The sequence below is a fragment of the Cuculus canorus genome, chromosome 1 (assembly GCF_017976375.1).
Source record: "Cuculus canorus isolate bCucCan1 chromosome 1, bCucCan1.pri, whole genome shotgun sequence".
Taxonomy (NCBI): Eukaryota; Metazoa; Chordata; class Aves; order Cuculiformes; family Cuculidae; genus Cuculus; species Cuculus canorus.
Window position 1 is genome coordinate 178,176,998 of NC_071401.1, and position 26,786 is coordinate 178,203,783.

The 26,786-nt window shown below is 35.4% G+C and overlaps 1 protein-coding gene across 38 annotated transcripts in view; it reads right to left on the reverse strand.

Annotated features, from left to right (window-relative positions):
- Positions 1-26,786, reverse strand: part of NRCAM (neuronal cell adhesion molecule) — a 156,325-nt gene that overhangs the window by 21,924 nt on the left and 107,615 nt on the right. For 12 of the 38 annotated variants that reach the window (XR_008449276.1, XM_054063514.1, XM_054063611.1 and 9 more), the window contains 15 exons: positions 24,090-24,233; positions 23,001-23,112; positions 22,507-22,673; positions 22,276-22,423; positions 21,602-21,726; positions 20,705-20,734; positions 19,268-19,369; positions 16,125-16,322; positions 15,943-16,013; positions 14,879-15,104; positions 14,454-14,569; positions 10,488-10,692; positions 10,170-10,292; positions 9,067-9,243; positions 7,907-7,942 (listed from right to left, as the gene is read on the reverse strand). Coding sequence is in view for 37 of the 38 variants with exons in the window: in XM_054063514.1 (XP_053919489.1) it covers positions 7,907-7,942; positions 9,067-9,243; positions 10,170-10,292; positions 10,488-10,692; positions 14,454-14,569; positions 14,879-15,104; positions 15,943-16,013; positions 16,125-16,322; positions 19,268-19,369; positions 20,705-20,734; positions 21,602-21,726; positions 22,276-22,423; positions 22,507-22,673; positions 23,001-23,112; positions 24,090-24,233 (1,980 nt within the window). In the remaining variant the exon portion in view is untranslated. Of the gene's footprint in view, positions 1-7,906; positions 7,943-9,057; positions 9,244-10,169; positions 10,293-10,487; positions 10,693-14,453; positions 14,570-14,878; positions 15,105-15,942; positions 16,014-16,124; positions 16,323-19,267; positions 19,370-20,704; positions 20,735-21,601; positions 21,727-22,275; positions 22,424-22,506; positions 22,674-23,000; positions 23,113-24,089; positions 24,234-26,786 lie in introns of all 38 variants that reach the window. The other 26 variants (XM_054063521.1, XM_054063542.1, XM_054063626.1 and 23 more) reach the window with 5 other exon arrangements.

The window sequence follows — 26,786 nt, forward strand, 5'->3', positions numbered from 1 at the left end:
ATAACACATGCACACTCAAGTTCATGCAGGGTTCAATTAGTTTTACTTGTTAAAATATGAAACAGCTAAGCAATATACATGTATTTGAAAACCAGTTGAAGTATGTGTGTATGACACTTTTACTTTCACAGAACATTTCTGAAATAGGCTTCATTAACATTACAGTATCTTCAGACACTGGAACATTAGGCATCAGATAATGGAAAGCCAATATCAAAACACTCTGGTGTGAAAGACACAAATCACTGGAATGCAAGCTGTTCATTTTAAGGTACTGTCTCTACTGTTGACATTCTTGTTAGACAACAGTACTTTTCATACGTATGCATAATGCCTAAATCGATGAAAAGAAGTGCTGCTCTCTTCAGCAGCCTGAAATTAGCCCCTTCTTTGCTCATATCTTAATTCTTCATTCTCCAGTTATGCTTGTTACAAATGGACACATTTTTTCAGTATTTTTGTTTGCTCAGTATAGAAACATAGAGAAAAATAAATTTTAATTATTCTAATACTGTAATAGTGCAGCTACAAGAGGATGCTCCTCAAAGGTGAGAAAATTAGTTTTCAATGGAAATGTCTCACTCAGTCTGCCTCTGGCATTTCTATCCTGCTAAAAATATCTTTTATGTTGGAAACAACATAAAAATACTTCCCAAAGGACCATGAAACAGAGGTAAAAACCTAGCCTTGGCAAAGGCAAATGGTAGAATTCCCATGACTTCACCTACAACAGAAAATAAAATTGGCAATAGCTCTATTCTCAAGGCAAGAGGTGCTGCATAGATTTTACCTATGTACTTTAATTATTTGCTCCTTAAAACAGGGTGGCCTTGTCCATATGGCTGACTGGAAGAAGTTCTGAATTAGATTCAATGATAAAATGCCTTACTTAGGCAGAGTAAAATAAATAAACCTATATACAAGCCATTAACACTGACTAAATAATAGCAGTACCATGTTTAGAAAGCTATAGTTTCTGAGCCTTTTTAAAAAATGCCTACACGATACAAATTCCACCAATTCTCAAAAGATTACAAATATTCATAGTATCAGACTTTTTATCCCTGTACTTAATTTTTTCTTCTTAACTCTACTTTAGTAGTTAGCACCCATTCAACTCTATATTGAATGAATTTGTATTACCTAATTTCTCTCACATTTGATGTCTTTGTAGGTAAGTTGTGCTTATATATTTCGTATACCATTTCTTTCACCAACCAAAAATAATAAGGAATTACTTAAATAACAAAGAATATATCTTTTTTTCTTGGCTAAAACCACCTGAACAATATCAAACAGAAAGCACTAGTTTTTTTAAAAAGCCATCTAGGTTAATAAGTCAACAACAAAACTCCTAAGAAATACCAGAGCCAGGGCCGTCTATGGGAAACCTAGCATGTAATCATATACAATATGGTAATGCAAGGGGATTAGATTCTGCTTCTCTGTACCACTTGAAGGTAGCCAGAGGAAAGAATAGCAGGCTCTAAACTTAGAAATAAATCCAAAGTGTGAGATTGCAGACAGGATACATAAACTTACTTCCTGATTTGCACATAGGAACAGGTGCTAGTTAAAATCAGCATTGAATCATTTGTTCCGTGCCAAGAAAACAACTGCTTTGTATTTGAAATATAACTTTGTTTTGTTTCACTAACTCATATTTTCTCAAACCTACATTTCCCTGGATTTTGTTCTTCCACAAAAGTTGTCTAACAACTAGCGGTGAACTTGGCAGTCCTAGCTTAAGGGTTGAACTTGATGATCTTAAAGGTATTTTCCAACCTAAACAATTCTATGATTCCATGACTGATATTTGTCGCCAATATTAAAGACAGAAGAAACTACTGGAAATAATCTGTTTCAAACTCTTGCAAAGAGGTGCCACAGAACTACATCTGTCTTCTCCCTCTTTATGCCCAAGCACTTGGGGATGAACTAAAAAGACAAATAGGTTCTGTACTACTAAGCAAATTCGATAATCACCTTTCCTGTAAAATCTCCATCTTATCTTGTGATCGGGGGGTGGGGTGGGGGGTGGGGGAGTGGATGGGGGAGGGGTATTCCACCTCCTCTTTCTAGTTTCTGCACTGATTAAAGAGTCACCTGCTGGTAAATGTCTTTCTGTTCATCTATTCGACTGTATGTAACAATTAATTTCGCTCTGAAAATTACCTTTATTCTTTCAATGTCTTAGTTTCTAAATCCTCACAAGTGATTGATTTATGCTTACATTTATCAGATGTACTATTATGTGATTCTTACCAATACCTGTTTGTATAGATTTATCCAAACATAGCATTTGGTCAGATTTAAGTTCTGTATTTTTTCCTACTGAGTACAGCGCACCAAGAAGTCTGTTCAATAGCACATTTATTTTAAAAATCACTATTTATGTAATTCTTCCTCTTTTTCACTACTGCTTGACATAATTTCCCAGCAGGCCTGGCAAGTTTTAGTTAAGTCTGTTAAACGTGCCTTATTTGCAACATGAATACACACATAAGAAGATAAAAGATGGCTGATGGGTCCTGAGGTGGTGAAAGCCTAGAGTTGAAGTAGTTACAACATTCAAAGCTTGTCTCCAATCTACCCAGACTCGTCTCTTCAATCAGCACACCTCTAATTATAATTAACCTCTTAGTTCTTCAATATGTTTCCCAGCACTGTTCACAAATGCTAAATGTGTACTTGTCAGTTGGCAGAAATTCTCAGCATGTGCAAGCGCCAGCTGGCGAAAGGCAGGGCGGACAGAAAGCTTTGTCTCAGGGAAGAGGGCTTTTTCAGTAGCAGAGCGCTGTGCTTTCTTGATCTGTAACCACGCACAACATTGTGCAGCAGTGCCGACAAAAGTGCTCTAAAACTGATGGGAATGGATTGTTAATATGTTATAGTTTTTATATAGACTGACTTATTCAGCCACCTCCAGTAAATTAAGCTCTTTTAGTCATGCTAAGATACAATGCAAAATTAACCGGCACTTCTGAGCAGGGTTTCATTCCTGTAGCGAGATATGGTAGAAAAGCATTTGCCAATTACTGAGGCCTAGGCTCAAAGTAAAATTTTCCCTTCTTTTCAAATTAATTCCAGTGCTTTTTGAGTGGAGTTTTTTTGTAGAGTTTTATTTAATCTTCCAGCCTTTCAGGAACACAGTTCCTCCAAAGAGCACAATTATTGGGCTGTAAATTCAATACAATTTAATATGACATGACATGAGATATGAATAGCTTTTAACAACAGAATAGGTACTCTCTCTCCCCCAAGATATATTTCAGCAGAACAATAACTTAAATAATCCCCAAAGTGACTAAACTTCGGGAATTTTCATGGGATTTATTTGAACTCCAGGAAAAACATAGCAGGTAAGTGACGAGTACACATTTAAAGAGTGATGTCAAATTGAAAAGAAAGCAATATATCACAGACAATTAGTTAAAATGCATATGTGAAAATAAAAAATAAATTCCAAGAGTAAAACCCCACACCTACATGCAAGAAAAGATGAAGGAAAAAGGTAATAGATTCTGCCAGGGCCTGTAGGACATAGAGAAGGGGGTTGCTTTTGTTTATTTTTAACCTACAACTTTTACAGTATGAAATTCAAGCCTTGGTATAACAGTAGGAGTGGATTCCATTTCTGGCAGTGAGAGATAGGGCATTAGTCACTTCTAAGATTATTTAGGCCATTGCAAGAGCATTCCCAACTAAAAGAAATATAGAAAACAAATGAGAAATGCAAGAAATCATTTCACCGATAAGCATTTAGCACGGCACGGACTTTGTATGGCATCTATGAAGCAAAAGGTATTTGCAGGAATTTTTGCATTGCAATAATCATCATTTTCTCTAGTTTAGCATGCAAAGCATCATCATTGTTGCCAGTAGACTTGAAAGAGGATAAGACAGTGGTTATGCATAGTAGGCTGTATTGGAAGAATCACAGATTTATCATGGAGAAGTCCACAGGGAGAGTGGCTGAAGGAGCAGTACAAACATACTATAACCACCTTGAAAAGAAAAAGCAACTTGAACTTATTAGCAAAAAATATGGAGACATTGCGTGAAGTGATTCAAAGAGGGAGGGGAAAGAGATGGTGGGCAGGGAAAATGATTTGAAGAACAAAGAACGCCGAGATGATCCTATCTTCTACAAAGAGATCAGAGATATGAACTCAGCTGAGAATGATTTCTAGCCTACAGTGAAGAGCTACGTATTGGAGATTCAGTCAGAAAAAAAAAGAACAGTACCAAACCCAGAAGCAAGCCTAATTGCTTTTCTCTCTTGCAAGAGAAGTATTTCTGTCAATAATACTTGAGATCTGAAGTTCACAGTGAAGGCAGACCAGGCTGAGTACCGCGTTGACTGGAAGTGTTAGCTTCAATTAAAGGTAACTGTGGTCTCACAACCTTACTTCAATTGCAGCTCAGGACTGCCAGTTACCAGTGTCTGTGTGCATGCAAACTACAAGACCTTGCTTTCAAGTAAAAACGTTGACTAAATTAAAAAGAAACAATAAGGCTTGTGAAATGTAGAGACTGATGTGTCATGGCATGACTTCCTACATTTAAGCTTACAATAAACACAATAATAAGGCCCTGTGACTGTTTATTTTCATCAGCAACTTTCATTTCTAACACTGGTCGAATTTGCATCCTCTTCCTTCCCCTCTACAGTCCAGTTATTTAAAACTCCTAACGGAAAAGGGTAGGAAGACTCTACTCCAATTTTTAATACCTGAGTCACTTTCCAGCTGCTACCATTATTATTTTACACATAACCAGGTTCTTACTCTCCATTTTCTCTCAGACCTCTGTTACCTCACGCCTGTCAGTAGATATCAATACATAAATGGCAATATCAATGCATATTGCTTATCTAATACTGTGTATAATACAATATGCAGTTTTCAAACACAACTAGAATACAGGTTGCTAAGAAGAAAAACAATGATCTTTTCTTTGTAGTGCCATAATTTGGTGAAATATAAGTAATTCATAACATCACAGTAACAGAAAGAAAAAAAGGTAGGGCAAGTCAAATAGTATCAACTATAACAGCATAGCTTGCACATCTAGTAAAATGTCTCATGTGGGCTTGTGAGAGAATGGCATGGATCTCTGCTAAGTTTCTCTTAGAGAAGAAAAAAAACTCAGTTCCTGTCATTTGCCATGATTCCTTACATTTCTGCTATTTGATGCAATGTCACTGTTTGTCCAAAGAACTTTTCTTATTAGGATGGTTCCTATATTACTGGGAGACAATACTTTCCTCCTTGTATTGTCCTCCATTTCAATAGAGTTTCTAAGTTCTATTCAAGCCATAGGAAAAAAAAAATTCCTTTATCTAAATCCCTTAGCCTTGACCTCATATTCCTTGGTTTCATCTAAAACTATTGTTTTAACTTATAGGAAAAATGCACAAAACTTGCTTCTCTACAGCTACTCTACTTATTGGTCTAGAATATGCTGCTTATTTATTAATTAACACCAGTGCTGCCATTATAATCAGACAAACTGAGTTGGGACAAATATTAAAAGAGTCAAGGGTAGCAGTAAGCAGACTGTGGTTACTTCGTTTTTAAAGTAATAGAAGACTACAGCACAATGAAGGGCCCATGCCTGCCTAAAAAATGGCAAAAGGCTCATGGTGCCAAGAGACAGAGAATGTATTGTAGGACTACAATAAAAATATTGAGACACTCTAAGATCCTTAGATTCACCATAGCAACATTTGCCTCTGCACTTTAATATACAGTATTATTCTAAGAAGTGAAGTATGTCCCAAGTGGCACAGCTCACTCAGGTTTAGAAGATCTGAATTCCCACAGGACCTTATGTCTAACGTTTCTGACTGGCCGCAGGTCTTCAGGGGCAGCTAGCCAGTAGAAAACACCCAGTAAAGAGTTTCAGTGCAATTTAGGGTGGCTGAATCTGGGATCTATTGACTTCTTCCAAGATGAATGTGCTCAAATTGAAAGAGAAAGGATAACTACTTTTTTTTTTTTTGTCAATTTCTGCCTCTCAAAGCAAAAACCTGAGATCTTTTTGCTAGGTCACAAAAAGGTTGGGAACATCTAAACTTCACTCTCTCCCTGGTTTGGCTTTGGCTTACGTTACTAAGAACTGTATACATATATAGAGAGGCCCTCCTGCACTTAACAGGGGAGTAAAAATTCACTGTTGGGTGTGGCTCTTCTTCAGTGGGCTATTTCTGTCTTCCAAATCTACCCACTCATGAGACCACATAACTTGGCATTTGATCTTGATAATATGATCCTCCTTTTCCTTCCTCATTGTTCCTGAACAGTAGCGAAACAGTTAACACACTAATGTAAGGAACAGAGAACATTCATCTCAGACCTGCAGCAACTCAGATGCCCTAACAGATATCATCGCTTTAGTTCTGTCCTTTTCACAGTTCCGAACTTTTCTTTGCAATTGTAAGAGCTGTTGCTACAGGAATACGTGAAAGTTTTGAAACCATAAACAGCATGGAACCAAACAAAGACGTCTGCTTCGTTTTCAGAGAATCTGAGATGACAGCTCTGAAACGTGAGCTGCTCCAGCTGATCTTACAAATAAGATGCTTTCGGCTAGCCACAGACTGTGACAGCTATAATTAGACCTCAGTTTCACACAGAGAATCCATTTTTCCTTCTATGATTTTTTATAGTGAACTATAAATAATGAGAACTTAATTTGCATTTCTGCTGTTAATGTCCAGGACTACATGCCAATTTGATTGTTCCAATCTGTGCTGACTTCTCAGCTACAACTGAACTAAAAGACAGTAAGAAAGACTTGTCAATAAAATAAACCCATAAGTCCATACACTTACTAGAACTGCAACTATTATTAGAATATATAAATCTACACATATAAATATATACATATATGTTACATACGCATAAATGCATGCATATACACATATATATGTAGTCTGGTTTATACCAGACTGAATGAATGACAATCTTTTTTATGGCCATTATGATTCAAAACACCTGATCATCAAATGGAAAGAAGATAGATGTAAAACAACATATGCTATCTCTTGCAAATGTCTAAAAATTGTTGTGCGTTTTATGTACGGAGTTTGATTTGAGATGTTTATGGTCTGAGAATCTGAAGCCCAGATGTCCATTAGTGTTAATAACACCTCTGTGATAAAAGGACACCTTTCTGACTTACAGCTACCCAACACTCTTCAGGACTATCTTTGCTGCTGAGAGTAAAGGTATCAAAATTCTTAAAAAAATGTGAAGAACACCTTGTTTGACAGTGCTCACTCCCAAGATGTGTGAACCTAAGAGAGCAGGAGGACATCTGCCTGTATATTCAATCTTATAGTCGCACTGAGAAGTATACAGAGGGTATTGTCAGTCATCTGCCTCCTATGCCCAGTTGGCTTGCAAATGAAATAATTGCGATCAAACAGATAGCATTAATAAGCAGCAAGAACAACTTTTTTTTTTTTACTTTTTAAAAACAAAAAAATAGACATGGCACTAGCAGTTAAAAAGTCTCCTTTGTAAAATGATGTTTTTTCTACTCTAGTTAATCAGTGCTAGCGCACCTGCATCCTGAATATTTATGACAGTGACATACATCTGTTAAATGTTCAGAAATAATTAGACTTTGCTGAAGCAAAGCTAATGAATTCCCCTGGAACTCTGTGGCAAAATAAACAGATGAAAGGTATTAATAGGCATTCTGGATTCCCTTTTTTGTATTTAAAAAAAAGAAAGGCAAAACAAAACAACAAAACCCACAAATGTTTTCTTCCAGGACTAATTAATACTTTGTGTAGCAATGTGTAGTCCAAGATTTTCTGTCCTTACCACTGCAATTTCCCCATTTGCAACACTTCAAAATCCACACATTAACAAATCATGCATTTTCATTTTACCTTTGCCTGCACCTACAGCAGGACGGAGAATACCAGCTTTAATGGAGGAAAACAAGAATAGGAACACTATATAATTAGATACAACACCAAAGGGAACACACATATATAATTTCATTATAAACCATGAAAGCATGCAGACTAGATAAAATGTATTAATAAATTAGAAACAATCCACTTATGCTGAACACCGACAGACTGTTACAAGACAAAAATCAATATACATGCATTTACAAAATTTTACTGCTCATGCTTGTTAAAATTCATGATTTAAAATAAATGTAGTTCATATGCAACCTTAAAACACTACTAGGGAAATTGCATATCAACTCATATGCAGCAATTCCAATAAACAATAATTTCACTAAGAGTACAAGTACGTGAAAAGATGGTATCAACATAGACTTTTAATATTACAATGTGTGAAATCATAAAACGCTTTCCCCCAATCCCCCTTTTTTCTTTAAATGACTCTTATTTTATAAAGCTATCATATTTAAAATTAACATTTTTGACAAAAGAATTGCCAAAAGCAGAGATGGTTATAAATGTACAAATCAACAGTGACAGGATTGAATAGTATATACTTAAGAGTATTTTAATATCATCCAATGTCACCAGTTACTTGGGGCAATTGATGACAAATTTATGACATGTTTAACAAATATTTCTGCAGGTTTTTTGAAGGTATAGTTTTTGCCAGCTCTGTGAAAAAAAAGTTTAGACCTTACAGAAGCTGCTGCATGCTTCAAAAAATAAGTAATTTCCTCTAGCCATACAGCTCCATCATTTCAGTACTGTTCTCTGTGACCAGAGAAGGTCAATGAAGCAAAGCAGGTAAACCGAGGAAGATCCCTTTAAATGCAAAGTTACACGAAACTGTGAAGCCCAGAAATGCCAAAGTCTTAGATATTGTAAGCTTATATCAAAACCAGGGGCTTTACACCTCTTTTCGGGCCTCCACTACAGCAGAAAGGCTTTGCACATATTTTCTTAAAAACTATTTAAAATCTTTTATTAGTGTATAATATTGTTATGAAATCTCTAGATAAAATTTTACTAGGGGCTATTTCCTTAAAGGAAAGAAGTAGCAGTAATATTTTTAATAAAATTTGCAATGTGTTTTAAACTAAATGGGTTTTCTGTATACATACCCATCTTACCTTCATCCATAATTGTTACTGCTTCCTCAGTTATCTGACTTCCTGATCCAACTGAAGTTTGTGCGTTAAAGTAAAACTTGTACCGTGTACTGTAATTTAAATTCTTTAATATCAAGCTGCTCTCGTTGGCAGGAATTCTTATCTCTACCAAGGGACCTAATTCATGTGTGTTGTTAACTGTTAAAAAAAAAAAGAGGTAGTTAGGAAAATTGCCTACATTACCATTGTGTTAAAACAGCCTTTTTTGTTTGTTGTTGTTGTTGTTTGCTGCCTTGTTAATTTCATGTTACATGAATGATAATCTGCAGTTTCAAAAGAAAATCACTTTTGAGTAAAAAGAATCTACACAAGAGGTGAAAATTCAACAGGAAGATGGGAAACCCCTACATGTTTTCTCAGTTCAAGTACCATTCTCCTAAGTATCTGAACCGAAGGCAACTGAGTCCACATCAAATCATCTGAACTTACATGCACTGGAAACATCAATCATTAAAAAATTCTGAAATATTAAACTAGCTTCCTCATAATAAATTCAGTATGCTTATACATCCTTCCACTGTCCCATGTACACAAATCTCTCCGCTTCTAGTGTCACTGCTGACAAATTTCTGGGCAAGTAAGCAGTGACATGGGGATTATAAGGAAGTGATTTATAGCTGTTATATGAGTAAATGGCACATTTATGAATTTTTCATTTTAAAATTAGAACCCCATGAAAACTGAAGAACAGACAACAATATAATTGGATGCATTTTGATCTACTTATGATGATATTTCCTACAGCTAGAATACAGGGTTTGTAACTGGTAGTATCTTGCTTCTAACTTGGCTGTCAATTATATGTATGCCTTCAGCTCCATTTTTCCATGAAGCATGGTTTGAAGAAATAAAAGTAATAGAAAAATGCTAATCTTGAACTTAAGAAAGAGAAGTTTTCCAAATTGAGTCACTTATATTGTCAAAATGCATTAATCTTTTTCAAACTTGACATCTACAATGCTATCATATCCTTTCTGCATTATAAATTCAACATAAATTTTTTCTTGGATTGCTATTTGGTAGACATTGTCTGAGTTAGAGTTATATATTCATAATTAACTTACTTGGCTGAAACTTCAGTATATATGATGTCAAAACACCATTTGGATGGATAGGGGAACCCCACTCCAAAGTCAGAGAGTCCAATGTGGGATTGGTAATCTTCAAAAAGGAGGGTGAGCTAGGAACTTTTAAGAAGAATACACAGTAATTACAAAGTAGATTAACTTAAACCAGCTCATGAATTATTAACTCTGCATCACTGTATAGATTCAGATTATTATTTTATGATGTCCGAGATGCAAACTCAGCGATCATACACCTAGTGTTCTGTTTCTGAATATGCTACATCCAATTTATTCTCTAGCTTTCTCATTTCATACCTCCTTCAGGTGTCTTAAACACTTTGTCTGGGCTTGCTGGTCCTTCTCCTTTACCATTGACAACTCTAACATTCAGCTTGTAAGAACTATAGGGCTCCAGCCCTGGCAACATTCCAAAAGTCTTGTTTCCCCTGAAAGTCAAGATGTTTTTTTCTACATGCCGTCTACTCCTTCTGGATAGGCTCTGCACTTTCCAGTAGTAAACCTAAAGACAAAAGCAAATCTACTGTGAGTGTTTAGGTGTTCTGATTTTACAAGCTCTAACATTTTCCATGAGTATCCACGAATCACAGATAGGAATAACTACAGTTTTAATAAGCTCAGGTGAGACACACCATAGAGCTTTCCTGTTCCAGAAACAGATCTTTTCCAGAAACAGTCATATCTACACAAGTGGATGAAGACAATCATCTGAGAGTTCTGCTAATGCTCAAAGCCAGTGTGACACAAATTCTGGTCGGCAAGTGCATTAGTTTGTGATGGCCCGCATGTTAGCAAGTCCATCTGAGAGGCAGGACTCATTTTTACCACTCATTTTTGCAGAAAGATGTCTCTACAGCTTCCAAAGCAGACTTGCACTTTGCCACCCTGTTATGCCACACATGTGACCATGCTAATCTCTGTGATATGGAAGCCAAGTGGATACTTTTAAATGGGAAAGAAACCAAAAGATTTATCTAGGCTGGAAAAGCACATAAGTTCTGAAGGCATTCTGAGGTTACAGTCATGGAATGATCTCCACTTACGAACAGGAAGACTATTCCTTCCTTTATGTTACAATTAGATCAGACCTCAAAGCTGATTCTGGTGCCCATTTTGCTAATTGAGTTTCTAAGAAACTACAGGTGAGACTCGGAAGTAATTACCTTGACTTAGCAATTACCTAATTACTCTCTTTACTACACAAGTCTCTCCAGCGTGGTATCTGGAAAGAGGCTAACAGTTGCCCCTACAGAGACCTGTGTTACTCCTAGGACTTTCATATACATCGTTATTCATTTTTCACGGTATAATTTATATGCATGCATGATCACACACTAAAACTGATAGATCAACACAAATGGGTAAAATTCTGGTTCCATGTAGGCCAACTGCAAAATACCTCTTTAATTAAGGAGGCTGGGATTTCATATATGAATTAAAGAGAATGGAACTGTTAACACTTAAGCAGCCCAACTAGACAGTTTATAAAGCAATATTACACTAGTACCAGCTTTCTATTGCTAACAAGGTATCATCTCACTCTAATCACTGTCTTCTACAGGGCTTGAGTTAATTCTTTTCAGTACTGCCAGCTGTCATCCTGTAGCTCTCACCCTACCAAATAGTGCAGAAAGCCATTTACAAGCTAACAAAAACTTCAAGTGTTAGTAATATTAGTTCTGAAACTCATCAGGTACAGTTCGTGGTATTTTAGTAATTTTTTCCAGTAACTTTTCACAAAGCACATTATTATAATTGGGTCATCATCTGTCACGGCCAGGCTAAAATTAAAACAGCTTTACTAAGCAGGGTTTGGTAAGCAGTGATTTGGAAGAGGAAAATGATAGTAAATGAGACTGCACTGCATTTTTCACATGTTGTACCGAATAATCACTGAATTCATAAGAATAACAGGGAAAAAAATGGCAGCAGAAACAGTAAAAAGAATTCTTTTTTAAATCGTTTCTTAGGTTTGAAATACTTTTTAGTACCATAGTATATTGAGTAAGAGCTAGATTAATACAAGAGCAGGATACTAGTGACGTGCTGTAGACTGCTGCTAGCTAAATGTCTTCCTGCTTTGTTCATCCATTTGTCTTCATGATGTGTTTACAGAACATCTCTCTCTTCATTAAGAAAAGTATCTCTAATGCAACACTGCATATTGGGCTACTGTCTCAAATAATTTTATTAATTAGGAAAACTTGAATTTGCTAGTGGGATTTTGCTGATGTGTATTAAAAGAGAGAGGCATGTGCTATGAAAGCTATATCGATAATTAAGACGCCTAAAGAATACTCTGCATCGACAAAAAGTTTTCAGCTTGAATTCAGAGAAAGCTTTATAACAGTAGTTACCCTAGGTGTTAGGACTTGTCATGCCTTGCCTAGTTTTTAACATATTTTAGCTTGACATAGTTGGACCTGCAAAAAAATTTGAGAAACCTTTGCATTTATATATACCATTGTCTCATTTGTCCTAGCTGTCACAGCAAAACTACTCAGTGGTCAGATCTCTTGGCAATCCTGTGTTCCTGAGCTTGTTTCATTTATGATTATTGAGTAACTTATTTTAGCTTCAGTTTTGCTCACCTTCATGTAATTAAGTGGTTCTCTTCCCCAGAAAAAGATCATCCTGTGTACAAAGGACTAACACACTAAACAGAAGTAATCATTGCACAAATAAACCCTTAGACCAACTGGAGAGGGAAGTGTGCAACCCATTAGAAAACGCAGGACAGAAAATGACTCTTAGAGACTCAAAGTCTGAGGAAAAAGAAATCTCCACCTAAATTTGGGATGATAACTCACTGCAACCATGCCTTTAACAAGTGAGAATTTAACACCTGATGTATGGATAGATACAGGTGTCTATGTATTTTTTTGTATTATTCATGATATTTAACAGAAATTTGGTAATTTGGATTATGAGCATTAGCAATGCTGTAGCTAGATTCTTAATAAGGATTAACTTTAAATTCTAACTCTTTAATACTCAAATAATGGTAATTTTCTTTTGGTTGCCCATTTGTGTGAAATACCAGTTTGATACAAGACTGTCATCTAACAGACAAACATCTAACAGACTGTCAAGTCCTGTTTCTCAGCTGAGTTGATTATGTAGGGCAAAACACCAAACAAACTACAAATACTTAAGCTAGCTCATATAGAACTACTTTCTGGACGGTGATATTTTGTGCCAGGTAAGTGACCTCCACATACCAGGAACTCATATACATGTGGTAACCAGCTATAATGCACTGAAGCTCAGTTTCAAAGCTCTTCACTGTTAGTCTTCCATTTTATAAGTATGATGTACGTTAATTCTCCTGAAATTATTCTTTAATTTTTTCATTTTTTGAATATTTTTTCGTCTCCTTTAATTGAAACTTAAGGAGTTCAAATTAGTCTGTCTTACAAAGTAACCTAGTTCGGGCTGTGTAAGTACCTATTTTATTAGAACATATTTATTAGTATGCTTGCAGAGGAACAAAGAAGTAGTATTTTTTCTTATTGTCTTCTGTTGTTGCACAGGAAGTCGCTACATCCTTTCATTCCACTCTTCACCATGTCTACCATGCTTCTGCAGTTTCCACTCTTGATTCTCTTCATATAGGCTTCTAGTGCAACCACTGAAGTAAACTTGCCATCAGATTTTCCCTGTCCTTTAGGGACACAAGTTCCCCCAGTTTCTAACCTTGAAGTCCTTCTGCCTCCCATTTTCTATTAATTGCAGTCTTCTGTCTCCAACACAGTCTTACCAGTTACCATCAAATCCAGCAAATTATCTTACACTAAGATTCCTTCAATTATGCACACTCCAAATCTTCTGCCATTTCCTGTCTCCTCCTTTTAAAATCAGGTATTTGCTGGCCTCCAAAAAGACACAGCATCTAGCATAAACTAGCAGCTTACTGGCCTACAGAAAGTCCTACAGAAAATATTTCTCCTCATCGTCTAAATATACTTTTGGAATAAGATATGTAAAACCATTATCTTTTTTTTATAATGTATGTTAACTTAATTGCAAAAACCACATTCTTCTTCTAGGACAATATCACAGGAGGCTAATACTAGAAGGATGGAGCATTACTGTAGTTGGAATAGATTGTATCAATGCTGCTGCTCATCAGCAAAACTTGTGAGATCACTGAAAAGCCAGAGTCCTCTTATACGTCAGTTACTTCAACCTGGACATAGTCTCATATAGGAAGAGCGATCTATTTTAACAAGCAAGGAACAGAAAGTTTTTGACTATACTTACTTTGTACCCTTGAAGGTGTCCACGTACAGATTTTAGTGGAACTGGGTCCCAATGCACCTTTGCTAATGTGCTGTTAATAACATGAACCTGAACATTGCCTGGAGCAACCATTGGCACTGTGTGGAAAGGATGCAACAAGTACCTAGTTAGAATGAGACATCACACGAATGTACTTTTTCAGAATGCATCTTTGCACTCAAGAAGCAGGTTAAAAAATTAAAAATCTGAGCTCAGGATTAATACTATGAAGTATTACAAAGCCTTATTATCTCTAAATTACTTCATATTAATTAAAAAAAAACCCAAAAAGCCAAACAAGAACCCACTATTCCCCTTTCTCAATATTTCAGTCTTTTAAATACCCATTTGGGTTATACATTTAGTTGCTTTTAATAAGTACAATTGGGTCAAACTACAAAACTTACAGTCTTCCCCTGAATGTCCAATCACCTCTGATGGCTCCGGTGCATATCCCAGGTCATTTAAAGCTTGTACTTTTATTTCATAGGGAACAAAAGTTGGTGTACCAGACACAATATATTTAGATACATTTGCAACTATAACAGATGTCCATTCATCATCAACATCCTTCTGACGCCAGCTGACTTTGTATTGAAGTCCTGGTCCATTAGACTGAAAGTCTGTTAAAGACTGAAATGAAAAGAAGTATTTTTAAAAACATTCTGAAGCATCTGAAAAATCCAAGGTCACAAAGGAATTTATTGATTCTCCTTTAGAATTTCACTGAAAATTTACCACTGTGTTCTGTGACTGAAACGCACTGCTGGAATTTCCAAGCTACACAATTAAGCTTTTCCAGGAGGTCGGTTCAGCTGTTTCCCATTCATTAGTAAAAATCACATTGAATGGTGATCCTGCTCACACAAGTTTGTGATTTTTGTATACATATTTTGGTTTCAAGCATCTCTTAAGAAGCGGAAGAAGCAAAACCAGACTTACACCAACACCCCATAAACAGTGTTTCCTAGACAATGTTTCTTGCCTGGGATGGGAAATTGGTTTTACACGGCTATCCTTGAATTCCTGTCACAATGGTAAATGCATGATAGACAAAACTTTGCCATAAAAGTTTTTTTTAGTAGAACAGTGCACAATATTTAGTTTATCACAAAAGTTCAGGGCAGAAGTAGGATTCACATTAGAATTCACTCTAAAAATAGGACTCTACTTGAGATAAACCACATATTTAAGTTTTCCTTAATTGGAAGCAAAACATCCTGTATTACCAAATTAATGGCTTACCTCGAGAAATCACTCAAGAAAAATATGGGACCTTAATTTATTTATTTTTCGTAATGCATGCAACTTTTCCCTGAAAATGAAGACTGGAGAATGTCTAGAAGAACATGTTAAGTGAGCAACACGTTAGTTATTCACATAGTGTGTTGACAGCTAGATCATGATTATTTGTCAAAAAAATGCTACTCACAGACCTGAAAACACATGAAACATCAAAAAACAAACTTACCTCCCATGTTATTACCAAATTATCAGGTTCTGAGCCTATCCCTTGCACATTAGAAGGATTTTCATCAGGGCCTAAAAATAAAATAGTTATACATGAACAAGAATGACTGCTGTTTGCATTCCAAGCAAATTCAATGCCATTTAGTATAAATCAGTCACTAGTGAGCAGGAATAGCTATTTACTTGCAGATTTTGTCAGGTACTGCTCAGATGGTTCACTTGGCTGACTTCTGCCAATTTCATTGACAGCTATCACACGGAATGAGTAGTTGACATACGGAGACAACTTCAAGTGTACTGTTGTCTGAGTTCCAGGAACTTCCGTCTGGTGATGCCATACTCCTGGTTCATGCAGCCCATCTTCATATTCAATCACAAAGTCTGTAAACAGAAACGGAATCCAACTTTATGTCAAAACTTGCAACACCTAGATCAGTGCAGGCATTTCTGAATGAGCTAATTAGAAGGGAGTGATCCAAACAATATTTTCAAAAATCATGGAAACTGAAATATAAGTACATAAACCAGAACAAAAATCTATAATATGGATCTCAAAAGTACTGCCTAGATAGTACTATGATAGAAACACTTTTTTATTCGGTATTCTCTGTAATGCAGCCACCTGTCAGGTAACACGTTATTACAAGAGCTCTCTTTCAGATACTGGAATGAATTGTAACAGGAACCCTTAGAATTGTCACAGCAAGAAAGTAGGACAGGATTGGAATTTTGATATAAAGGTAATATTTAGCTTACAAATACATTGGTCTTATTGTATCAAGCTAACAGCAAGTAGTACCTGTACAATATTAAAACCCTCTCAGTATTCCATTTTCCCCAATGAGACTGGCTTATTGAAGAACTATTTCAAGTTAAGAATGAATCCTTGAGGAAGTTTGTTGAGAGCACTATTCAGTATCTTCAAATTAAGTCAAGGAATCCAAGTTTCAAGCTAAATTTCTGGAGAGTTCTCAGTGTGAACATTACGATGATTACTGTTAACATCCTATAGATTAAATAACCTCAGGGATAAATAGATTTGTACACCTCCAAAAAGAAAATAATATTCATTATGAAGGATAAAAGTACATTTTTTACAAACTGTGAAATAGACAAAGAAACTTCCTGCTCTTAGGTATGAGATAAAAAATTTGAAACATTTAAGAGGAATTGTTAGGAAACAGTAAATAAATGGTAGAAGAATGTGTAGTCTAAGTATATTTCATGGAACCTTAACATTAGATATACAAAATCTACATGAGCATCAAATGTTTGTGAGTTGTGTAGCACAGCTTTGCCCTATCTCATGTATACATGGGGACAAGAAGCCAGAATATGACTCACAATCCATCCCGTTTGCAGTACAAAACAAAGCCCAGGGGCATCTGGAAAATGCTTTTAGAAGAAGCACTAACACATAGAAATAATTACATTAACACATAGAAATAATCCACAAGAGTTTGAGGAGCCAAGATGTTCAAGAAGTAAAATAGTTAAGTAGTACTAATCATAGCCTTCTGGACCTAAACCTTGCAGATTTTGTTCTCATCTGAGTAGTAATAAAGAGGGAGAACTGGCCGCAAATTACTGCCTGAGTTATAGCTGGTGCAGTGTGTTCAGAGATAAAGATCTTGGGGTGGGATGCCTTCTGGACCAAAATCTTTGTTGAAAAAGGTGACAATATTAGATGCCAAGAAAACAAAAAGCACCCACAAAGTTTTCGCTACTGCTTTTTTCTTCCCTAGTAATGAGCATTCTGTCTGCAATGTTTGTAGAACATTTTATGAGAGACTTCAAGCAAGGAAATTCTATCTGAGCTTTCAGAGAGATTGTAGCATGTCAATCATATTACTTGTGTAAAAGGATCACTCCTAATGAAACGCTCTCCTTGATATTTGATCTGCACTTTGAAGTGACAGCATCAATAACAGGCTTACTTATGAAATGAACGCCTTATTTTGCAGGCTGTTAGGGGACTACACAGCAATATAAATTGTATCATAATTAAAACCAGCATTATCTAGTCAGTCAATTTCCAGTATCAAAGTACACGCAATATCTTGCTTCTAGAAAAACTCTGACATGAGCCAACACTGCCTAGTATCATTTCCTTTGAAAAAGTGTGATCTCATTCCTATAGAAAGGTAAGACTTGTGTCTTCTGATCTGGAAAAAAATGAAAATACTGATTCAAGTGTATAGGAATAAGCCATAACTTTAATACAGTTCAACTATTTACATTAAACTTCTATATATTATATTTTTTAAACTATATCACTAGTTGATATCTATTAGACAAGTCTTAAGGGGTAAAACTTCAGCAAAACCCCTTGGTGTTTCATCAAAATGCAATCAAAATCTTCGATGTGCTCTGAATTTTGTGAAATTCTGTTTTTCCAAAATGTCCTTTCCAGATGTCTGATCCTTATGGTTTGTGTTCAGTGCTGATACTGACAGCACCAGATCCTGGAGAGCAACACTCAGTCACTCTAACTCATTCATTCCAAATATGTGTACACCAGCCTCGGTAACTTGTGGTAGTTATGAACTAAAAATGCATTGCATTAATAATTAAATAATTACATTAAGTTGCTCATTATGAAAATGTTGTCCCCATGGATCTTTCCGATCCTGTTATTCCTTGGAAAACAAGCAATAACATCCTTCTTCCTTCCTTCTAAATTCCCCCTCCATCCTCTGTGCTCAATATAGGCAAGAGTAGATTTCATTGTGTTCTGCTGGGAGGAACAATAGCATTTAAGATCAATTTCCTGTCTTAAAACTTTATACAAGTTTATTTTCTCTGTCTTATGGACATGCTTTATTCCTTCAACTGTCTGGACTAGAAAAAATAAAACAAGAAAATCTGTGTTATATTTTCATTACGAATAAGCTTCTCCATCAGTAGTCATTTGATAATCTCTAAAGGTATTGCTACTGATGCTGTTTCAAATCATAAGAATTATAGAAGACTTAATCCAAGATGTTAGTAGCTCTCTCCTTTGGAAGCATACAACTAATGAATAAGTTTACTGTCTACTTATTCATAAGACTGGACCTTGTCAGACACAGCTCATATCAGTATCAGCCTGTATGATAACTAGCATAGGTTTTTAAATCAAAAGCTCAGCTCTTCAGGACAGTAATCAAGCCTTTTCTGCTTGGCTGTACAGTAGAGAACACTCAGGGAATTTTTGTTATGCAAAGAGCAACTCTAGTGAATGAATTTATGATTCTTCCATGTCACAGACAAAACATCTCAAAACTCTTGAATCTGAGAACAGTTAACATAATACTGTTAATGTACTACAGTACATACAAACATACTTGTTATGGGACTGTTGTTTTCATCTCCTGGTATCCATGAGAGTTCAATGCTTCTTTCTAGCTGACCTGTCAATTCCAAGTCAAATGGGGGATTTGGCCGAGCTGTAAATCAAACGAACATAAAGTAAATAATCGTATCAGAAGATGTAGTTTCTACTTTGAAAAAATCCTTACATTCCAATCAAAAGAATTCCACAAATACAGCAGGGCGGATCTACTCATGTAAGCACAACTTAATGACCGCCAGCATGCAATTGTCACAAAACAGAGATGAAACGGAAAACTGATGTATTTGGAAACTTATATGATTTGATAAGAATCTATATTTTATTTTATCTACATTTGCACTGTGTTATAAAAATGTAATGAGATAAAAAGAAATATGAAAAGCATGTTTAGTTTATCTTTGAATGATTATGGGTGGTTTTCTGTTGTAACTAGAAATACTTAATAAAAATTGGAAAACAAAGATGTATTCACTTCAAAGAAACTTTTCTTAAATCACTACAAATACTTTGCATGTGAATTCAAAACAAATATTGTTCAAATTGCAAGTTAATAAGTAATTTATTTTTTGCTGCAGTTTTAGAAAATCTTGAAATGCCAAGCAAGCTGTTACTATACATTCTTATAATGCATAGAAATGTAACTGTCCATTCTAAATTGCTGAAAGTATTATATGATTTGTTATACAAAAATCAAGACTAATGAGTAGGTTCATTTAAGAATATGTATGTATTGTCACCAAATATGATAGGACTTACATAAACGTGCCCAAGTCACTCATACTTAGAAGTGTTTTAGGCATATTATATTGCATTTTAAAATCCAAATTCAGAAAAAATACTACAAATAAAGACTGTATACTGTCAAATTTAAGACTCTATGTGACTAACAGACTCCTTTTTAATTTCGGCTTTGATTTTAAAATCCTTATTAGCAATTACATCAATCATAAATCAAGCTTTTCAGTATGGTCCTATCCCTTTTATGAGTGAAGTAAAATGTAAACATCCTACAAAATAAAGTACACCAGGCCTACAAAGCGGTCATCAAAGCAATGTCGAAACACACTATAATCAGGTTGGTGTAAATTCTTTGATAGTGAATTAGCTTTCAAGGAACAGTTGGATCTACCTTTCAGATCTTTAATTTATTATGCAATTAATTTGCATTACAGTGTTCTCTGTGAGAAAAAATAGTATCACACTGTATCTCTGAAAACTATTTATTCCCCTAAAATACAAAGTGGCCTGCACTGTAAAATTCTAAAGTCCAGCACTCCACTAGTGAAGCAGTTGGTAAAATGGAATGAAACTACACACACGCACAAACACAGGAAAAAGGGAAAAACAGAAAAGATGTTGCACTTTGCAACAGGCAAATGAGAAATATATCTGGCAGATGACATAGAAGGAGAACTTCGTGTTAGTTTACCGTAAATGATAGCTGGAGTTGGGGGAGCAGCTGAAAAGAACATTAATATAAAGGATTTAATCAGTTAGCAGCCAAAGAAACAGAATACTGTTTGCAGTTAAAGACTAGAATTATTAAAGATAAAGAAAAGTCAACTTATTTAGAGTAAATGGCTGAGTTTAAATAATACTTGATTTATTTTCACTGAAAAGTTATAAAAATATTCTTATGTTATCCATTGCTTTAATAAGGATAGGTAAAGAAAATAAATAAAGTAAAAAATCTTATAAAAACTTCTCAATAGATACAAGATGTTTGGTGTATGTCATTCCTGGAGAGGCATAAGATCACAACATAATTTTAAAATACAGGCATATTTGACTTTGAATCTCAGCTTGGACTCAGGTAAGAATCATTCAGGATATCTACTCAAAACTTTCTTACAAACTGGGAGAAAGGGCAAAGTATTTTACAACAATCTGCAATCATAGAAGCTTAATAGAGAGAACTAATTTTAAAAGAAAATCCTTGAAAAGTCAGACAACAAAGCATGCTCAGTCTTCTGAAGCATAATTTACCTGTAAAAAATTCCTGAGATAACATGTTTATGTTCAAATACTCTGCAATATGTAATCTACTGAGTTAGTGCAGATGAAATCCAAATAAAAAGATCTATACAGCATGAAAACTAATGTGTTCTGTGGCTACTGGCTCCTTTGTAATATCTGATTTGAAGGCAAACTTTAAAGTAAGACTAGATTCTTAAAAACTGAAACATTTGCAAACAGGTGACATTTCCTTTGCTGGCTGAAAAATCAAAACTATGTTTGTGCTTGTCATTTTAAACCTAATGCTGTTTTCATGCTTAAGAGTAACTAAATACAGTTCTGCTATCATAAAGTTTGAGAGTATTCTTACCAACAACAGTAAGCACAGCACTTGCTGAAACACTGTCCAGAGTAGTATTAACTACGCAAGTGTATGTTCCATCATCTTTATCAGTTACATTCATTATGGTCAAGTTGTCTTTACCAACTAGAAACCTGTAAATACAATACATTCAGCCACTGATTTTTCAATAATTGGTACCATTATTAGAAACTTGCAGAAAACATTATCAAATCCCATATACTTGTGTATTTCAGCAAATACCTAGACAGCAACCTAGGCTATGGGACTAAGTCAGACATTTCTACGCTGCTCTCGACCATCTTTCCACAGTAACTGTCTGTCCTAATGTTCTTTTATTTCCAAATATACTAAATCTACTGTTAATTATTTGTGATCTACAGCAAAATAGTCTTCCATTATCACTTTTACTTCTTATGCCAATAATCTTCTCCTTACTATTTGTATACATGGTCAATTTACACAATCACAAGTCTTCACATCTCATTTTATTTTGAATTCTATCTCAATATTTTCACCACACTAGTAAAGTCTTTAGTTACTAAATACGGGATAGGGGTGATATTTTTCAGTTCTCTTTGTAAAATGTGAATAAGTCAATATGTTTGTCTCAAAGATCAGGAAAAAGAGTAGACAAAAGAAACCAGAAAACCAAAAATAAAGGCAAATTATTTTGTCCATACCTTTCATCATCTGGCAGTACATCATTGTCCTTCAACCATATGACTGTTGGTAATAAGGTAGAATCATGTTTTATTATACACTCAAATGAAACTTGCCCATATCTCTGAATCACTTTGTATTCTGGCTGTTTAATAATCATTGTTGGATCTGAAATTTAAAGTTACTATTAGATATTTAGAAAGTCTGAAATACTATACTAACCTGTGGCTAAAGAGTGATTAATTTCTTACCTTTAACTTCCAATTGCACCTCATTTTGTATCTTTCCTAATTCATTCCTTGCTACGCATGTGTATGTACCAGAACTATCCTTTTGAGCCACTGGAATTTCCAAGGTTCCATTATAATGGAAAATGTATTCACTTCCACGCAAGATGCTGCCTTTCACTCCCTTAAACCTTTTTATATAAAAAGTAACATCATTATCCAACATCATAGTTAAATTCTGTTGTATTTTACCCCCAGAAAATGCAAACTTGGGACTGCCAAATTAGAAAATACAGACAGAATCATATAATGAAATTTAAACTTGACTCTGCGGGGATAACTTAATTGTTGCTATGTTAAGTATATGTGATATTATACTAGCAAACTGCGATCAGCATCTATTTAAAACACACTTTTAAAATTGTAAATACAGTAAAAAGAGTTTTAAAGCTTTACATGTTTGTTTCCATAGATATAACTGTCTCTTTTTACATAACTTAAGCACAACTAAAGCTTACCATTCAATTTCAGGCTTAGGTGAACCAAAATAAGCACAGTCCAGCAAAGCAGGACTATCTGCAATGACTTGATATAGCTTATCAGCAGGAGTTAGAATTCTTGGTGGCTCAGCTGAAAAGACAAAGATATCTGTGTGTGTATATCACAAAGATGTAAACACAAAATAGTAAGACATCAAGAATGGCCTAAAGAATTATACTTTATCATCCTTCTCTGAAGTGATTTCTGGTCTCAGTCTAGGTCCCTATATGTTCTACTGCCAGCAGCCTGAGGAAATGTTAATCCAGCAGAATTATCTCATGAAAAACAAATGCTTATTTCCTGTTTACAAGTAACAGGGATGGACACCAAAGGCAATGATTTCATTTGCAAAATTTAAATCAGAACATAATTTCTCAAGGCGAGAAACTCCTGGGAAAAGACTGAACTACATAATTCTGAACAAACCTGCAGGCAGAAAGAAGCTGATGTATTTTTGGTGAAACATCTAATTTTTTTAAAGGATCCATGAAACTAAAGTGAGTTCCTTCATTTAAAAAGCAGCATTTCTTAATCAAAAGATTTGCCAGCTCCTGTAGGAGAGGATTTTGCTAGTCTTTTTGTTAAGTTCAGCAAGAAGAATTAGAGAGGCCACATATTTTGTAACTAGAACCACATTATCGGGAGGCCTTCAAGACAAATTCATAATTGTGTCCACTTGCAATTTAGAGATCATCTTTTTACCTGACCCAAAACACCTGTAATCAATGAAAGTGTACTGAAATATACAAAGTTAAGGAATATTAATTCCTGCCTCATTTGTTAGGGTTCAGTTTGCTTGATTTACACAAACAAACAAATAAACAAAAAGAGATAGAATTTCTTCTAAGTTTTCCCCAGCTTTCACAATTTTCCTTCTTACTTAGGAATAGTGAAAGTGAAATTCAGGAATATCCTATTAAAAACAAGGTATGTACACCCATGTCTTTTACAGGGCTTTGGAAATACATCCATTTCATTGAGGACCTCAAGCGAGGCTTGAGCATGCAGTCCTTGTAGTAGCAGGAGAAAAATGAATACAAAAGAAAAACATCAAATATGTTTCTTACCCAGAACGTTCACAAATGCATTTGCTAGCAAGTATCCATATTCATTAGAAGCATTGCACTGATAGACTGCACTTGACCTTTCCTGCACATGTGAAAAAATAATGGTATCTCCATCTACCTTTCTGCTAGGATCTTCTGGGGCAACTGTTGGTATAAAGAACAAAAAAAAAAATATTTTTGCTAAGCTACTGTTGGATGATCTGTTTCATACTTCTGAAAAAAGAAACCATTTGAAAGACCATTATGACCTTTCTTCAGTTTTCCTCTCTGATTGCTCACTGGTTAAGATGTGAATTTCAATATGATTAATTCCAATTCCAATAAGTTCTTCCAATTTTACAAGTATTTAACTGAGGATGGTAGAGTTCCTATTTTTTGATTTCCCATTGGTGGTAGAGTTCCCATTTTTTGATTGTTCACTGGTTAAGATGTGAATTTCAATATGATTAATTTCAATTCAATCTGATTAATTCAATATGATTAATTCCAATTCCAATAAGTTTTTTGAGTTTCTGTTTGTTTTTCAAAGAAGTGATGCTGAGATCACAGTTTGCATGCATTACAGAGGACAATATTGATATGACAAGGTTCAGGCGAAAGTAGACAACATCTAGAAAAAACAAAGAGATATTTCTGAGTGTCAAAAGAAAACTATGTCAGAATGACACTGGAACAATCCTCTCTGACTTAAAGGTTTCAGCTTTTCAAATCAGTTGTTACACCATAAATAATTATCCAAATGTAAAAATACCCATACCCAGTTTAAAACATAGAAGAAACTCAGATTAAAACATAACTATAATAATTCTTTCACACAAAATCATGTTCACAAAAGCAGTAATAGCAATTCAGTAGGTGGCACTCTTTCCCCGCTTTAAGAATTATACAATGCCGTTTCTCAACTGTTCTGCAGTAGACTGAGCCATCAAACAGCTTTGCATCTCAGGAGAACTGAGAATATAACTGAAAATAAAATTCTGAGATATTACCAAAGAATAAAAGTTGTCAGTTATGATACAAGTGGATGGAGTTAAAAAGGTTTAATAGAGAAAAAACTTAGCTTGTAACACCACACTGCATATAAATGCCCAAACTATTGTTTAACATTGAAGTAAATAAGCAAAACACATCAATGTATTACTAATATTGAAACAGTGAAATTCTTCGTATATCAATATAAAAAATGCATATGTGCATAAGTAAATGCATGTATGTATAAATAAATGCATTGTTGTTTTGTTGCCAATTTGACATGCTAATATCTTTTTGGAACTTGAGAAAATACACATATTTATGGGTGGCATTTTCGTATAAATTCATTTCTCATTTCTTTGGATTCATAGAAAAGATCAATTAATGAAACTAACATAATATTTTTAAAGAGGCAATGCCTTTTGATCCAGACAGCATCTCAGTACTCATCTGTGAAGAAAATGGAGAAATTTCTCTTACATTTTCTCAAATCTACTTAAGTATCTGTTACTGAATTCTCTAGGAGAGATGAATGAAAGGGAACAAGTGAAGGGGACCACAGTTCTGTGCTCCTGCTTAAGGATCTTTCCATCTTGGGTAAACTTTAGGGCCATTTGGCATGTAAAGTAATTACATTAATTTCCAAACACATGCTTCAAGAACAGTTTTAAACTCCATCTTTACATCTTATCTTCCATCACTCTCAGTTCAAATCAGTATCATAAAGTCAAAAATTGCAAACAAAGAAAAAGGTACTAGTGGAATTTTAAATGCTTCTTCTCTGGGCTTCTGGACTGCTGCCACTTATTTTCCTCCTCTTTTGCTTTACTGCCTATTGTGTTCCATGTTCCACATTGCTTTCTTTTCTATGTAAATGCCATTTTCATTAAAAGATCCGTGGGCTGAAAATAGATGGAGCAGGTGAGTAGCCCAGCAGGCAGGCAGTCAGCTGTGAGAAGTGGTCTGTTTCTGCATACTGATCACAGTTAAATGGAAAATACACACAACCGCCAACCCAGGAGGTAGGGGATCTGCCCACGGCTGTTCCAATCACCACTACTTCCTGCCCCAGGCTCTGGGCTTTCCTCCACTCATGCCCTCTGAATCCTGCAGCGTTTTCTGTACACAGAGAAGAGCTTTAATTGGTGCACAGACGTCCCCCCTCACATACACTCCCACACATAATACGTTACAGGCGGTTGATAGGGCCCCTTTAGAGAGGCGGAAGACATTAGTTCAATCCTCTATGACTGAAGAAGATATATATCATATATAACAAAAGCTAGCATTTTCCCTTCCCACTGCTGTATTTGAGGGGGGAAAAAAGATATCCCTCCTCAATTATTTGAAGGAAAGGAGGTGCCTGTTCTTAGAAAAGCTTTTCAAGCTGCAAGCCCCAAGAGTCAAAAAAAGTAAATTAGAAACCTGAGGAAAATGTTGGGTTAGTTAGTGCTTCCCTTTGACTGGTCTAGCCACTCGCATAACAAAGAGTGCCGATTTTAGAAAGCCCCCTGTTGAGACTGGCATCTGTTCAACCAGGTGTCTTCAAACACACCTCATCCTCCTACACAACACCAACAGAACTTATGTGTCTTTGCCTATACTACACTGCATCTTGCAGGGCCAGACACTAGAAGTTAGATGCTGTATCATCCATCTGCTTTATGCAGAATTGTTGAGGTTGGAAGGGACCTCTGGAGGTCACCTGGTCCAACTACCCACTCA